Source organism: Trichomonas vaginalis, chromosome II, assembly GCF_026262505.1.
Source record: "Trichomonas vaginalis G3 chromosome II, whole genome shotgun sequence".
Taxonomy (NCBI): domain Eukaryota; phylum Parabasalia; order Trichomonadida; family Trichomonadidae; genus Trichomonas; species Trichomonas vaginalis.
The window spans coordinates 16596555-16612847 of record NC_067204.1 but is presented as its reverse complement, the minus strand read 5'-3'; the positions used below and the strand labels follow the sequence as shown (position 1 = coordinate 16612847).

The 16293-nt window shown below is 31.0% G+C and overlaps 2 protein-coding genes across 2 annotated transcripts, besides 1 other annotated feature; both read right to left on the bottom strand.

The window, feature by feature from the left end:
* Positions 1-1033: 1033 nt before the first annotated feature.
* Positions 1034-1062: a mobile genetic element.
* An 825-nt stretch (positions 1063-1887) lies between these two features.
* On the bottom strand, positions 1888-2849 carry TVAGG3_0556370 (uncharacterized protein; the record flags this gene model as incomplete). Its single annotated transcript, XM_001295656.1, has 1 exon — positions 1890-2234. The coding sequence occupies one exon, from the start codon at positions 2232-2234 to the stop codon at positions 1890-1892; it is 345 nt and encodes a 114-aa protein (XP_001295657.1).
* A 409-nt stretch (positions 2850-3258) lies between these two features.
* TVAGG3_0556360 (protein ubiquitination) lies at positions 3259-4737 on the bottom strand (the record flags this gene model as incomplete). The annotated part of the gene is made up of 1 exon (XM_001296683.1): positions 3259-4737. One exon carries the CDS (start codon positions 4735-4737, stop codon positions 3259-3261), a length of 1479 nt encoding a protein of 492 aa, XP_001296684.1.
* Positions 4738-16293: the final 11556 nt, after the last annotated feature.

Sequence of the window (16293 nt, the reverse complement as noted above, 5' to 3'; positions counted from 1 at the left end):
TGAAATATTAAAATGAGAATAAATTAATAATGAGATTATAAATTAGAATTATTTCTCTTTTATTTAAAATAAAAACTTAGTTCTATTTAAATTCGATAAAGAAGTACGAAAAAGTTGTATTATACGTATGATGTTGCCCGATGTTTGGTAACACTATTGTAGAATATAAGCATATATGATAGAAAAGCAATATGCTTAATATCGAGTAATTCTAATTTTTTACGAAATTATTCAAATACGTTATTTTTTAAAATGAAAAGATAAGCATACCATTATGCAGTAGTTTGCGCACATATACTATGCTGATGAAAGTTGGTCTCTAATTCGAAACTTGAGTCTGTCAAATTGACGTTCAAGTATTAAAAAGTTGTATTATACGTATGATGTTGCCCGATGTTTGGTAACACTATTGTAGAATATAAGCATATATGATAGAAAAGCAATATGCTTAATATCGAGTAATTCTAATTTTTTACGAAATTATTCAAATACGTTATTTTTTAAAATGAAAAGATAAGCATACCATTATGCAGTAGTTTGCGCACATATACTATGCTGATGAAAGTTGGTCTCTAATTCGAAACTTGAGTCTGTCAAATTGACGTTCAAGTATTAAAAAGTTGTATTATACGTATGATGTTGCCCGATGTTTGGTAACACTATTGTAGAATATAAGCATATATGATAGAAAAGCAATATGCTTAATATCGAGTAATTCTAATTTTTTACGAAATTATTCAAATACGTTATTTTTTAAAATGAAAAGATAAGCATACCATTATGCAGTAGTTTGCGCACATATACTATGCTGATGAAAGTTGGTCTCTAATTCGAAACTTGAGTCTGTCAAATTGACGTTCAAGTATTAAAAAGTTGTATTATACGTATGATGTTGCCCGATGTTTGGTAACACTATTGTAGAATATAAGCATATATGATAGAAAAGCAATATGCTTAATATCGAGTAATTCTAATTTTTACGAAATTATTCAAATACGTTATTTTTTAGTTTCAATGCTGATTTGTTCCTTAGCTTGTAAACTATAGTTACTTTATATCTTCGGCTATTATCCTATTCAACTTAGACGTAAAAAAATTAAATAACGTATAAATATAATTTTAATGGTAAAAGATTAAATGTTTATTCCGTATGTAATGTGATTTGATTTGGATGGTAAGATAAGTTTCGGTATAGTTTTTGTTAATGTGATTAAGAATTGTTGAATAAAATTCTGGAACTTCGTCAATTTCTTTGATTCCTTCTTGAAGCGTTGAAATTTCTTATTGACTCTCTTTTTATAACTTTTGAAAGAAACCGTAAAAATTGTGAAACATGCTTTTTAATAAAAAACAATTTTGATGAAAACCATAAATTAATTTAAAATTGAAATAAATTTTTGAAATCTATGATATTGAATAAAAAAATTTATAGTGTAGATATTGATATAGATATAGATGTTAATTTTAATATGATATTTGATAAAATTTTTTTATCAAAACATACTGATAATAGGTTGACATGTAATATGATATTTTGCCTTGTAAATATATTTGGTCGGCAAAATAACCTAAATACTCTTATTTTGAGTTCACTTCCACCATTTCGTCTTATGATACTAAACATCTTCGGGGCTAGAGGGCGCAACGCGCCTGGAAGCCCCACTACCTTTTTTTTTGTTTTTTTTTACTTCGTACCCGCCATTCGGCCGAATAACAAAACAATACAAAATTATCGCCGTCCTTTTTTTTTCTTTCTTTCTCTTTTTTTCTCTCTCTCTTTCTTTTCTCTTTCCTCTTTTTACTCCTCTTTCTCTTTTCATCATTAAACGTAGAAAGATATATTAATATTATTTTAAAATTAAAAAAAATAAAGAAAGTATAATAAGTAATTATTTAGTTATCGATATATATATGTAAAGTGATAATCTGAGGATAATCTGAGGAGGAGTCTGAGGATTAGACCGAGGAGTAGTCTGAGGAGTTTGAGGATAATCTGAGGAGTTTGAGGATAATCTGAGGAGGAGTCTGAGGATAATCTGAGGAGGAGTCTGAGGATAATCTGAGGAGGAGTTTGAGGATAATCTGAGGAGGAGTCTGAGGATTAGACCGAGGAGTAGTTTGAGGAGTAGTCTGAGGATTTTGAGGATAATCTGAGGAGGAGTCTGAGGATTAGACTGAGGAGTTTGAGGAGTAGTCTGAGGATAATCTGAGGAGTTTGAGGATAATCTGAGCATAATCTGAGGAGGAGTCTGAGGATTAGACTGAGGAGTAGTTTGAGGATAATCTGAGGAGGAGTCTGAGGATTAGACCGAGGAGTAGTTTGAGGAGTAGTCTGAGGATTTTGAGGATAATCTGAGGAGGAGTCTGAGGATTAGACTGAGGAGTTTGAGGAGTAGTCTGAGGATAATCTGAGGAGTTTGAGGATAATCTGAGCATAATCTGAGGAGGAGTCTGAGGATTAGACTGAGGAGTAGTTTGAGGATAATCTGAGGAGGAGTCTGAGGATTAGACTGAGGAGTAGTTTGAGGATAATCTGAGGAGGAGTCTGAGGATTAGACTGAGGAGTAGTTTGAGGATAATCTGAGGAGGAGGCTGCGGATAATCTGAGGAGTAGTTTCAGGAGTAGTCTCAGGACTAGTCTCAGGACTAGTCTGATGAGGAGGACTCTAAGGAGTAGTCTGAAGAGTAGTCTCAGGAGGAAGATCTGAGGAGGAGTCTTATGAGGAAGATCTGAGGAGTAGTCTGATGAGGAGGGGTCTAAGGAGTAGTCTGAAGATGATGAGTAATCTGATAAGGAGTAGTCTGAGGATGATCCGAGGATAACCTGATGACTAGTCTAGGAGTGGTCTAATAAAAATGTAAAATATTTTCAAAGAAAAAATTCTATGAATTTTATATTTTAATTCTTAGCATTATACTGAATAAAATAAACATAAATATCAAAATTTGAAATTGAACACGCCAAAAAATTGATAATCCACATTCAATATTTTGTAAGTGGTGTACTTTTTGAATACTCGCCATACGCCTTGGAGTTCTCAATTTTGAATTCGCCTTTATTTGGTCGACCTCAGAAAAATACGCCATTAAGAAAATATTGTATGAGATTTTAAATTTGAACACGCTCTACCTTAAGGAATTAAATTTATTAAGATATATTTATATATAATAAACGATTACTTAAAAAAAGTATTTCATCTCTTATGTAGGTTTCAAAAAAATCACGAAAATAAAAAAATCAAGATTAAAATTTTATTTTTAATTTTTGAATTTCGCAAATGGCGAAATTTTTGGGCGAACAAAAAAAATGTACGCCCGGTCAAATGGCGTGTTTAACGCATCCCTAGATCTCATTACTGCCATATGAAGAGGTGTATATCCATCTTCATCCCTTGCATTGACGTTTGCACCATTTGAAAGTAGAAGCTCAATCAAATCTTTGGTGTTTCGATTAATTTCCAAATTTGCTTCAAATGTACCATCTCTTTGTTCAATATTAGAAGCTATTGCAATATGAAGTACAGAATGTCCTTCATAATCTTGCATGGTGACGTTTGCACCACGTGAAATCAGAAGTTCAGCGATTTCTTTATGATTAAGCGAACATGCAAATATAAGAGGTGTCTGTTGTACAATGTTCCTATTATCATTTATATTTGCGCCGTGTGAAATTAGAATATTAACAGCTTCGATATTATTTTCTACGCAAGCTACATGAAGTATTGAGTGGCCTTGTTCTCTATTTCTGGTGTTAACATTGGCACCATGTGAAAGAAGAAACTCCAACATTAATATATTGTTTTTCTGAATTAAACTTTCAAATGCCTCTGAATCTAGTGCATTAATATTAACTCTATTTAAAATCAAATTTGACACAATATCTGTTTGATTTTCAACTACTGCTGAAAAAAGACCATTTATGCCATCTTCATCTGTATAATTAATATCCGCACCATTCTGAATCATATATTCACAAAGAGATGGTATATGAAAATATGGAGATATTACAAACGCATTGCTGATAATTTCATATAAATCCAAAAGATAAATAAATGCATGAAGATTTTTGTATATTCCACAATCAATCATTTGGATTTTTGTCCCGTATTCGTTCAACAAGATATATAAATTAGCGAAGTTATGAGATACAATTGCAGCTTCCGTTGTATATATATCAGGTTCATTTTCTTTCAAACACTCATTAATAATATGTTGATTGTTACCTTTAAATGAAGCATCAAGACATCTTTTGGTGATTTTTACGTCAAATTCTTTTTGCAATAACTTGAAACAATTAACTGCTCCTCTTAAACAACATTTTTCAAGGATTTTAGTGAGGTCAAGTCTCTTACTTTTCAAGTGATACAATAATTCATCTTCGTTATCATTCATTATTGCATATTCAGGTGTATTTATTTTAATATCATCATATTGTGAAAGAAATGAGATATTATAAATGTCGGTGCATTGATATCCTTCAATTATTCTCTTCATTAACTCTATGTACCCACGACGATAATGTAAACTCTCATTGCAAATTTTTCCTATCATATCAATCATCTCTTTTGCTGTAAAATATCCAGTATCAATCAAGTTGTTCTTGATTTCTTCGTATAATACTGTTGTTGAATCTATTTCTTCTGTATCCAATTTATATATTGCATCCCATGTATCAATAAATCCCTTATACTTATTCATAAGAGTAATATAATGCTTAGTTGCTTGGCTCAGTTTCATAAGTTGAAAAAATATGATAAGAAGCATTATTTTGATTATTGAACAGTACTTGCCAAAAATATTAAAAATCCAAAATCACTAATTAACGATTATTTTAGATTCAAATGTTGTTCGGCATCGAAAATAAGATTTAGCATAAATTTGAGAGTAGGAGACTAAATCTCCCATAAAAACTCATGAAATTATTAATTTTTGTTAGACAATCTTCAATCAACCTTTACTCTGATAAATATAATAATTTGGTTTACACAGAATTGAGTAGTAGTATAGGAAGGGGTGTGTGACTTTTTTTGTTACATCTATATATAGACGATGCATTAAAATATATTTATTTATAAACACATTAAAAAATTAACATTAATTTTAAAATAATTTATTTTTTATCTTTTATAAAAGAAGCTATATATAGATGATGTCAGATATTCCGCGATTAATTAAACATTGTTTAAATCCTGAATGGGTTAAACTTCAATTTAAAAATGAAGATTGTGAATTATTAAATGAATATGAAAGCCAAAATAAGCTAATGAGGTATAAATATAATGATAAAGAATATTTAATTTCATGGAATCAATGGAGTCATAATCAAAGACCTCATAAACGAGAAGAAGAAATTGAAAATAATGAAATGGAAATCATTGATGACATTAAAGAGGATGGAATTCCTAAATTTTGTAGAAAAACCTTTAGAACTAAGTTAGGAGCATATAAACGTAGATTATTAAATCCTGAATACATAAAACATTTATTTAAAAAGGAAGATTGTGAATTATTAAACGCTAATGAATATGAAAATGCTAAATCAAAATTGAAATATAAATATATTGGAAGTGATGAAAGGTGTAAAGATAAAGATAAAGTTTATTCAGTTTCATATAATAACTGGCACACGTTAGGGATAAGAAAACATTTAGGAGATTATGGTAAAAGTTCTGAATTCTTCAAATCTAGTATGTACGAGAGAGTAAAAGAAATTAGAAATAATTATTTTCATGAATGAAAGATTCACTACCATAATGAAATAAAAAATAAAAAAAATAAACTTTAAAAATTCATGTCTCAGAATCAACATTGAACTTTAAGAAACTAATGAAACAGAGGAGGAAGAAATAAATGAAAGTGAAAATGTTCAACAAAAAATAAACGTTGTTAAACCAATAATTAATATCCCTATCAAGTTTCGTAAATGCTTTGTCAATACTTCATCGTAAATGTTTTGTCATGATTTCATTGTAATGAGCGTAAACTCTATGTCAAACATGAACGTAAATGCTTTGTCAAAACTAAACGTAAAGACTTTGTCATGATTTCATCGTAAATGCTTTGTCAATACTTCATCGTAAATGTTTTGTCATGATTTCTTCATCGAAACTAAACATAAACACTTTGTCAAAACTTCATCGTATATGCTTTGTCATGATGATTTCATCGTAAAGACTTTGTCATGATTTCATCGTAAATGCTTTGTCAATACTTCATCGTAAATGTTTTGTCATGATTTCTTCATCGTAAACTCTATGTCAAACATGAACGTAAATGTTTTGTCATGACTTCATCGTAATGAGTGTAAATGACCCAAAAATAATGTTTACGTTAATGGTTTTTAGGTTATTCAATAATTAATTATTTTTGAAGAACTGAAGGTGTCACTACGTCACCATGTGTCACTCGGTTAATTAACTTCTCTGAAAAAGTGAGACAACATGACATTTAGACAACAACACAGGAGGAAGGCAGTTATGAATTATTTTTGAAGAACTGAAGGTGTCACCAGGTCACCAGGTCACCAGGTTAATGAACTTCTCTGAAAAAATGAGACAACATGACATTTTGACAACAGTCCCGGAAATGATTTGTCATGACTTCATCGTAATGAGTGTAAATGACCCAAAAATAATGTTTACGTTAATGGTTTTTAGGTTATTCAATAATTAATTATTTTTGAAGAACTGAAGGTGTCACTACGTCACCATGTGTCACTCGGTTAATTAACTTCTCTGAAAAAGTGAGACAACATGACATTTAGACAACAACACAGGAGGAAGGCAGTTATGAATTATTTTTGAAGAACTGAAGGTGTCACCAGGTCACCAGGTCACCAGGTTAATGAACTTCTCTGAAAAAATGAGACAACATGACATTTAGACAACAACACAGGAGGAAGGCAGTTATGAATTATTTTTGAAGAACTGAAGGTGTCACCAGGTCACCAGGTCACCAGGTTAATGAACTTCTCTGAAAAAATGAGACAACATGACATTTAGACAACAACACAGGAAATAAATGTTTATGTTTACGTTAATGGTTTCATCGTAATGAGTGTAAATCAGACAAAAATAATGTTTAGGTGAAGAGGTGAGATTTCACCTAATTTTTCACCTCTTTTCTCACCTCATGAATTTTCATGATTTCTTCATCGTATATGCTTTGTCAAACATGAACGTAAATGATTTGTCAAACATGAACGTATATGTTTTGTCATGATGATTTCATCGTAATGAGTGTAAATGACCCAAAAATAATGTTTACGTTAATGGTTTTTAGGTTATTCAATAATTAATTATTTTTGAAGAACTGAAGGTGTCACTACGTCACCATGTGTCACTCGGTTAATTAACTTCTCTGAAAAAGTGAGACAACATGACATTTAGACAACAACACAGGAAATATATTTTATCGTAAATGTTTTGTCATGACTTCATCGTATATCCTTTGTCATGACTTCATCGAAACTAAACATAAACTCTATGTCAAACATGAGCGTAAACTCAATGTCAAACATGAACGTAAATGTTTTGTCATGGTTTCATCGTAATGAGTGTAAATCAGACAAAAATAATGTTTAGGTGAAGAGGTGAGATTTCACCTAATTTTTCACCTCTTTTCTCACCTCATGAATTTTCATGATTTCTTCATCGTATATGCTTTGTCAAACATGAACGTATATGCTTTGTCATGATTTCTTCATCGAAACATGAACGTAAACTCTATGTCAAACATGAACGTATATGCTTTGTCAAACATGAACGTATATGCTTTGTCATGATGATTTCATCGTAAATGTTTTGTCATGACTTCTTCATCGTTTATGTTTTGTCATGACTTCTTCATCGTAATGAGTGTAAATAACCCAAAAATAATGTTTACGTTAATGGTTTTTAGGTTATTCAATAATTAATTATTTTTGAAGAACTGAAGGTGTCACTATGTCACCATGTGTCACTCGGTTAATTAACTTCTCTGAAAAAATGAGACAACATGACATTTAGACAACAACACAGGAGGAAGGCATTTATGAATTATTTTTGAAGAACTGAAGGTGTCACTATGTCACCATGTGTCACTCGGTTAATGAACTTCTCTGAAAAAATGAGACAACATGACATTTTGACAACAGTCCCGGAAATGATTTGTCATGACTTCATCGTAATGAGTGTAAATGACCCAAAAATAATGTTTACGTTAATGGTTTTTAGGTTATTCAATAATTAATTATTTTTGAAGAACTGAAGGTGTCACTACGTCACCATGTGTCACTCGGTTAATTAACTTCTCTGAAAAAGTGAGACAACATGACATTTAGACAACAACACAGGAGGAAGGCAGTTATGAATTATTTTTGAAGAACTGAAGGTGTCACCAGGTCACCAGGTCACCAGGTTAATGAACTTCTCTGAAAAAATGAGACAACATGACATTTAGACAACAACACAGGAAATAAATGTTTATGTTTACGTTAATGGTTTCATCGTAATGAGTGTAAATCAGACAAAAATAATGTTTAGGTGAAGAGGTGAGATTTCACCTAATTTTTCACCTCTTTTCTCACCTCATGAATTTTCATGATTTCTTCATCGTATATGCTTTGTCAAACATGAACGTATATGCTTTGTCATGATTTCTTCATCGAAACATGAACGTAAACTCTATGTCAAACATGAACGTATATGCTTTGTCATGATGATTTCATCGTAAATGTTTTGTCATGACTTCTTCATCGTAAATGTTTTGTCATGACTTCTTCATCGTTTATGTTTTGTCATGATGATTTCATCGTAATGAGTGTAAATGACCCAAAAATAATGTTTACGTTAATGGTTTTTAGGTTATTCAATAATTAATTATTTTTGAAGAACTGAAGGTGTCACTACGTCACCATGTGTCACTCGGTTAATTAACTTCTCTGAAAAAATGAGACAACATGACATTTTGACAACAGTCCCGGAAATGATTTGTCATGACTTCATCGTAATGAGTGTAAATGACCCAAAAATAATGTTTACGTTAATGGTTTTTAGGTTATTCAATAATTAATTATTTTTGAAGAACTGAAGGTGTCACTACGTCACCATGTGTCACTCGGTTAATTAACTTCTCTGAAAAAGTGAGACAACATGACATTTAGACAACAACACAGGAGGAAGGCAGTTATGAATTATTTTTGAAGAACTGAAGGTGTCACCAGGTCACCAGGTCACCAGGTTAATGAACTTCTCTGAAAAAATGAGACAACATGACATTTAGACAACAACACAGGAAATAAATGTTTATGTTTACGTTAATGGTTTCATCGTAATGAGTGTAAATCAGACAAAAATAATGTTTAGGTGAAGAGGTGAGATTTCACCTAATTTTTCACCTCTTTTCTCACCTCATGAATTTTCATGATTTCTTCATCGTATATGCTTTGTCAAACATGAACGTAAATGATTTGTCAAACATGAACGTATATGTTTTGTCATGATGATTTCATCGTAATGAGTGTAAATGACCCAAAAATAATGTTTACGTTAATGGTTTTTAGGTTATTCAATAATTAATTATTTTTGAAGAACTGAAGGTGTCACTACGTCACCATGTGTCACTCGGTTAATTAACTTCTCTGAAAAAGTGAGACAACATGACATTTAGACAACAACACAGGAAATATATTTTATCGTAAATGTTTTGTCATGACTTCATTGTATATCCTTTGTCAAAACTTCATCGAAACTAAACATAAACTCTATGTCAAACATGAGCGTAAATGTTTTGTCATGACTTCTTCATCGTTTATGTTTTGTCAAGACTTCTTCATCCTAATGAGTGTAAATCAGACAAAAATAATGTTTAGGTGAAGAGGTGAGATTTCACCTAATTTTTCACCTCTTTTCTCACCTCATGAATTTTCATGATTTCTTCATCGTATATGCTTTGTCAAACATGAACGTATATGCTTTGTCATGATTTCTTCATCGAAACATGAACGTAAACTCTATGTCAAACATGAACGTATATGCTTTGTCATGATGATTTCATCGTAAATGTTTTGTCATGACTTCTTCATCGTTTATGTTTTGTCATGACTTCTTCATCGTAATGAGTGTAAATAACCCAAAAATAATGTTTACGTTAATGGTTTTTAGGTTATTCAATAATTAATTATTTTTGAAGAACTGAAGGTGTCACTATGTCACCATGTGTCACTCGGTTAATTAACTTCTCTGAAAAAATGAGACAACATGACATTTTGACAACAGTCCCGGAAATGATTTGTCATGACTTCATCGTAATGAGTGTAAATGACCCAAAAATAATGTTTACGTTAATGGTTTTTAGGTTATTCAATAATTAATTATTTTTGAAGAACTGAAGGTGTCACTACGTCACCATGTGTCACTCGGTTAATTAACTTCTCTGAAAAAATGAGACAACATGACATTTAGACAACAACACAGGAGGAAGGCAGTTATGAATTATTTTTGAAGAACTGAAGGTGTCACCAGGTCACCAGGTCACCAGGTTAATGAACTTCTCTGAAAAAATGAGACAACATGACATTTAGACAACACACAGGAAATAAATGTTTATGTTTACGTTAATGGTTTCATCGTAATGAGTGTAAATCAGACAAAAATAATGTTTAGGTGAAGAGGTGAGATTTCACCTAATTTTTCACCTCTTTTCTCACCTCATGAATTTTCATGATTTCTTCATCGTATATGCTTTGTCAAACATGAACGTAAATGATTTGTCAAACATGAACGTATATGTTTTGTCATGATGATTTCATCGTAATGAGTGTAAATGACCCAAAAATAATGTTTACGTTAATGGTTTTTGGTTATTCAATAATTAATTATTTTGAAGAACTGAAGGTGTCACTACGTCACCATGTGTCACCAGGTTAATTAACTTCTCTGAAAAAGTGAGACAACATGACATTTAGACAACAACACAGGAAATAAATGTTTATGTTTACGTTAATGGTTTCATCGTAATGAGTGTAAATCAGACAAAAATAATGTTTAGGTGAAGAGGTGAGATTTCACCTAATTTTTCACCTCTTTTCTCACCTCATGAATTTTCATGATTTCTTCATCGTATATGCTTTGTCAAACATGAACGTATATGCTTTGTCATGATTTCTTCATCGAAACATGAACGTAAACTCTATGTCAAACATGAACGTATATGCTTTGTCAAACATGAACGTATATGCTTTGTCATGATGATTTCATCGTAAATGTTTTGTCATGACTTCTTCATCGTTTATGTTTTGTCATGACTTCTTCATCGTAATGAGTGTAAATAACCCAAAAATAATGTTTACGTTAATGGTTTTTAGGTTATTCAATAATTAATTATTTTGAAGAACTGAAGGTGTCACTATGTCACCATGTGTCACTCGGTTAATTAACTTCTCTGAAAAAATGAGACAACATGACATTTTGACAACACAGCAGGAGGAAGGCATTTATGAATTATTTTTGAAGAACTGAAGGTGTCACTATGTCACCATGTGTCACTCGGTTAATTAACTTCTCTGAAAAAATGAGACAACATGACATTTTGACAACAGTCCCGGAAATGATTTGTCATGACTTCATCGTAATGAGTGTAAATGACCCAAAAATAATGTTTACGTTAATGGTTTTTAGGTTATTCAATAATTAATTATTTTTGAAGAACTGAAGGTGTCACTACGTCACCATGTGTCACTCGGTTAATTAACTTCTCTGAAAAAGTGAGACAACATGACATTTAGACAACAACACAGGAGGAAGGCAGTTATGAATTATTTTTGAAGAACTGAAGGTGTCACCAGGTCACCAGGTCACCAGGTTAATGAACTTCTCTGAAAAAATGAGACAACATGACATTTAGACAACAACACAGGAAATAAATGTTTATGTTTACGTTAATGGTTTCATCGTAATGAGTGTAAATCAGACAAAAATAATGTTTAGGTGAAGAGGTGAGATTTCACCTAATTTTTCACCTCTTTTCTCACCTCATGAATTTTCATGATTTCTTCATCGTATATGCTTTGTCAAACATGAACGTATATGCTTTGTCATGATTTCTTCATCGAAACATGAACGTAAACTCTATGTCAAACATGAACGTATATGCTTTGTCAAACATGAACGTATATGCTTTGTCATGATGATTTCATCGTAAATGTTTTGTCATGACTTCTTCATCGTTTATGTTTTGTCATGACTTCATCGTAATGAGTGTAAATGACCCAAAAATAATGTTTACGTTAATGGTTTTTAGGTTATTCAATAATTAATTATTTTTGAAGAACTGAAGGTGTCACTACGTCACCATGTGTCACTCGGTTAATTAACTTCTCTGAAAAAATGAGACAACATGACATTTAGACAACAACACAGGAGGAAGGCAGTTATGAATTATTTTTGAAGAACTGAAGGTGTCACCAGGTCACCAGGTCACCAGGTTAATGAACTTCTCTGAAAAAATGAGACAACATGACATTTAGACAACAACACAGGAAATAAATGTTTATGTTTACGTTAATGGTTTCATCGTAATGAGTGTAAATCAGACAAAAATAATGTTTAGGTGAAGAGGTGAGATTTCACCTAATTTTTCACCTCTTTTCTCACCTCATGAATTTTCATGATTTCTTCATCGTATATGCTTTGTCAAACATGAACGTATATGCTTTGTCATGATTTCTTCATCGAAACATGAACGTAAACTCTATGTCAAACATGAACGTATATGCTTTGTCAAACATGAACGTATATGCTTTGTCATGATGATTTCATCGTAAATGTTTTGTCATGACTTCTTCATCGTTTATGTTTTGTCATGACTTCTTCATCGTAATGAGTGTAAATAACCCAAAAATAATGTTTACGTTAATGGTTTTTAGGTTATTCAATAATTAATTATTTTTGAAGAACTGAAGGTGTCACTACGTCACCATGTGTCACTCGGTTAATTAACTTCTCTGAAAAAATGAGACAACATGACATTTTGACAACAGTCCCGGAAATGATTTGTCATGACTTCATCGTAATGAGTGTAAATGACCCAAAAATAATGTTTACGTTAATGGTTTTTAGGTTATTCAATAATTAATTATTTTTGAAGAACTGAAGGTGTCACTACGTCACCATGTGTCACTCGGTTAATTAACTTCTCTGAAAAAGTGAGACAACATGACATTTAGACAACAACACAGGAAATAAATGTTTATGTTTACGTTAATGGTTTCATCGTAATGAGTGTAAATCAGACAAAAATAATGTTTAGGTGAAGAGGTGAGATTTCACCTAATTTTTCACCTCTTTTCTCACCTCATGAATTTTCATGATTTCTTCATCGTATATGCTTTGTCAAACATGAACGTAAATGATTTGTCAAACATGAACGTATATGTTTTGTCATGATGATTTCATCGTAATGAGTGTAAATGACCCAAAAATAATGTTTACGTTAATGTTTTTTAGGTTATTCAATAATTAATTATTTTTGAAGAACTGAAGGTGTCACTACGTCACCATGTGTCACCAGGTTAATTAACTTCTCTGAAAAAGTGAGACAACATGACATTTAGACAACAACACAGGAAATATATTTTATCGTAAATGTTTTGTCATGACTTCATCGTATATCCTTTGTCAAAACTTCATCGAAACTAAACATAAACTCTATGTCAGACATGAGCGTAAATGTTTTGTCATGACTTCTTCATCGTTTATGTTTTGTCATGATGATTTCATCGTAATGAGCGTAAATGATCCAAAAATAATGTTTAGGGTAGATGGTTAGATCAGATGAAACAGTAAAGTATTATATCTATTAAATCGTCTATGATGTAAATTGTGTATAGAATGAAATGAAGGAAGAATGTTTATATCTAATGAAATCCTCCATGTTAGAAAAGAGGTGAGATCTAACCATCTACCCTAAACATTATTTTTGGATCATTTACGCTCATTACGATGAAATCATCATGACAAAACATAAACGATGAAGAAGTCATGACAAAACATTTACGCTCATGTCTGACATAGAGTTTATGTTTAGTTTCGATGAAGTTTTGACAAAGGATATACGATGAAGTCATGACAAAACATTTACGATAAAATATATTTCCTGTGTTGTTGTCTAAATGTCATGTTGTCTCACTTTTTCAGAGAAGTTAATTAACCTGGTGACACATGGTGACGTAGTGACACCTTCAGTTCTTCAAAAATAATTAATTATTGAATAACCTAAAAAACATTAACGTAAACATTATTTTTGGGTCATTTACACTCATTACGATGAAATCATCATGACAAAACATATACGTTCATGTTTGACAAATCATTTACGTTCATGTTTGACAAAGCATATACGATGAAGAAATCATGAAAATTCATGAGGTGAGAAAAGAGGTGAAAAATTAGGTGAAATCTCACCTCTTCACCTAAACATTATTTTTGTCTGATTTACACTCATTACGATGAAACCATTAACGTAAACATAAACATTTATTTCCTGTGTTGTTGTCTAAATGTCATGTTGTCTCATTTTTTCAGAGAAGTTCATTAACCTGGTGACCTGGTGACCTGGTGACACCTTCAGTTCTTCAAAAATAATTCATAACTGCCTTCCTCCTGTGTTGTTGTCTAAATGTCATGTTGTCTCACTTTTTCAGAGAAGTTAATTAACCGAGTGACACATGGTGACGTAGTGACACCTTCAGTTCTTCAAAAATAATTAATTATTGAATAACCTAAAAACCATTAACGTAAACATTATTTTTGGGTCATTTACACTCATTACGATGAAGTCATGACAAAACATTTACGTTCATGTTTGACATAGAGTTTACGATGAAGAAATCATGACAAAACATTTACGATGAAGTATTGACAAAGCATTTACGATGAAATCATGACAAAGTCTTTACGATGAAATCATCATGACAAAGCATATACGATGAAGTTTTGACAAAGTGTTTATGTTTAGTTTCGATGAAGAAATCATGACAAAACATTTACGATGAAGTATTGACAAAGCATTTACGATGAAATCATGACAAAGTCTTTACGTTTAGTTTTGACAAAGCATTTACGTTCATGTTTGACATAGAGTTTACGCTCATTACAATGAAATCATGACAAAACATTTACGATGAAGTATTGACAAAGCATTTACGAAACTTGATAGGGATATTAATTATTGGTTTAACAACGTTTATTTTTTGTTGAACATTTTCACTTTCATTTATTTCTTCCTCCTCTGTTTCATTAGTTTCTTAAAGTTCAATGTTGATTCTGAGACATGAATTTTTAAAGTTTATTTTTTTTTTATTTTTTATTTCATTATGGTAGTGAATCTTTCATTCATGAAAATAATTATTTCTAATTTCTTTTACTCTCTCGTACATACTAGATTTGAAGAATTCAGAACTTTTACCATAATCTCCTAAATGTTTTCTTATCCCTAACGTGTGCCAGTTATTATATGAAACTGAATAAACTTTATCTTTATCTTTACACCTTTCATCACTTCCAATATATTTATATTTCAATTTTGATTTAGCATTTTCATATTCATTAGCGTTTAATAATTCACAATCTTCCTTTTAAATAAATGTTTTATGTATTCAGGATTTAATAATCTACGTTTATATGCTCCTAACTTAGTTCTAAAGGTTTTTCTACAAAATTTAGGAATTCCATCCTCTTTAATGTCATCAATGATTTCCATTTCATTATTTTCAATTTCTTCTTCTCGTTTATGAGGTCTTTGATTATGACTCCATTGATTCCATGAAATTAAATATTCTTTATCATTATATTTATACCTCATTAGCTTATTTTGGCTTTCATATTCATTTAATAATTCACAATCTTCATTTTTAAATTGAAGTTTAACCCATTCAGGATTTAAACAATGTTTAATTAATCGCGGAATATCTGACATCATCTATATATAGCTTCTTTTATAAAAGATAAAAAATAAATTATTTTAAAATTAATGTTAATTTTTTAATGTGTTTATAAATAAATATATTTTAATGCATCGTCTATATATAGATGTAACAAAAAAAGTCACACACCCCTTCCTATACTACTACTGAATTGAGAACATATTCATACTGAGAATTACGCATATTTAGGACTAGTTTACTTTAAATAAGAAAGTTTCCCCATCTAAAAGTCATATTTCACAAAATCTGTGACATTTGATTCATATTCTAGGTAATAATCATATTTATGTGAGTGAAAAGCTTATGATGCTTCTCTCGTTTATTCATTTATT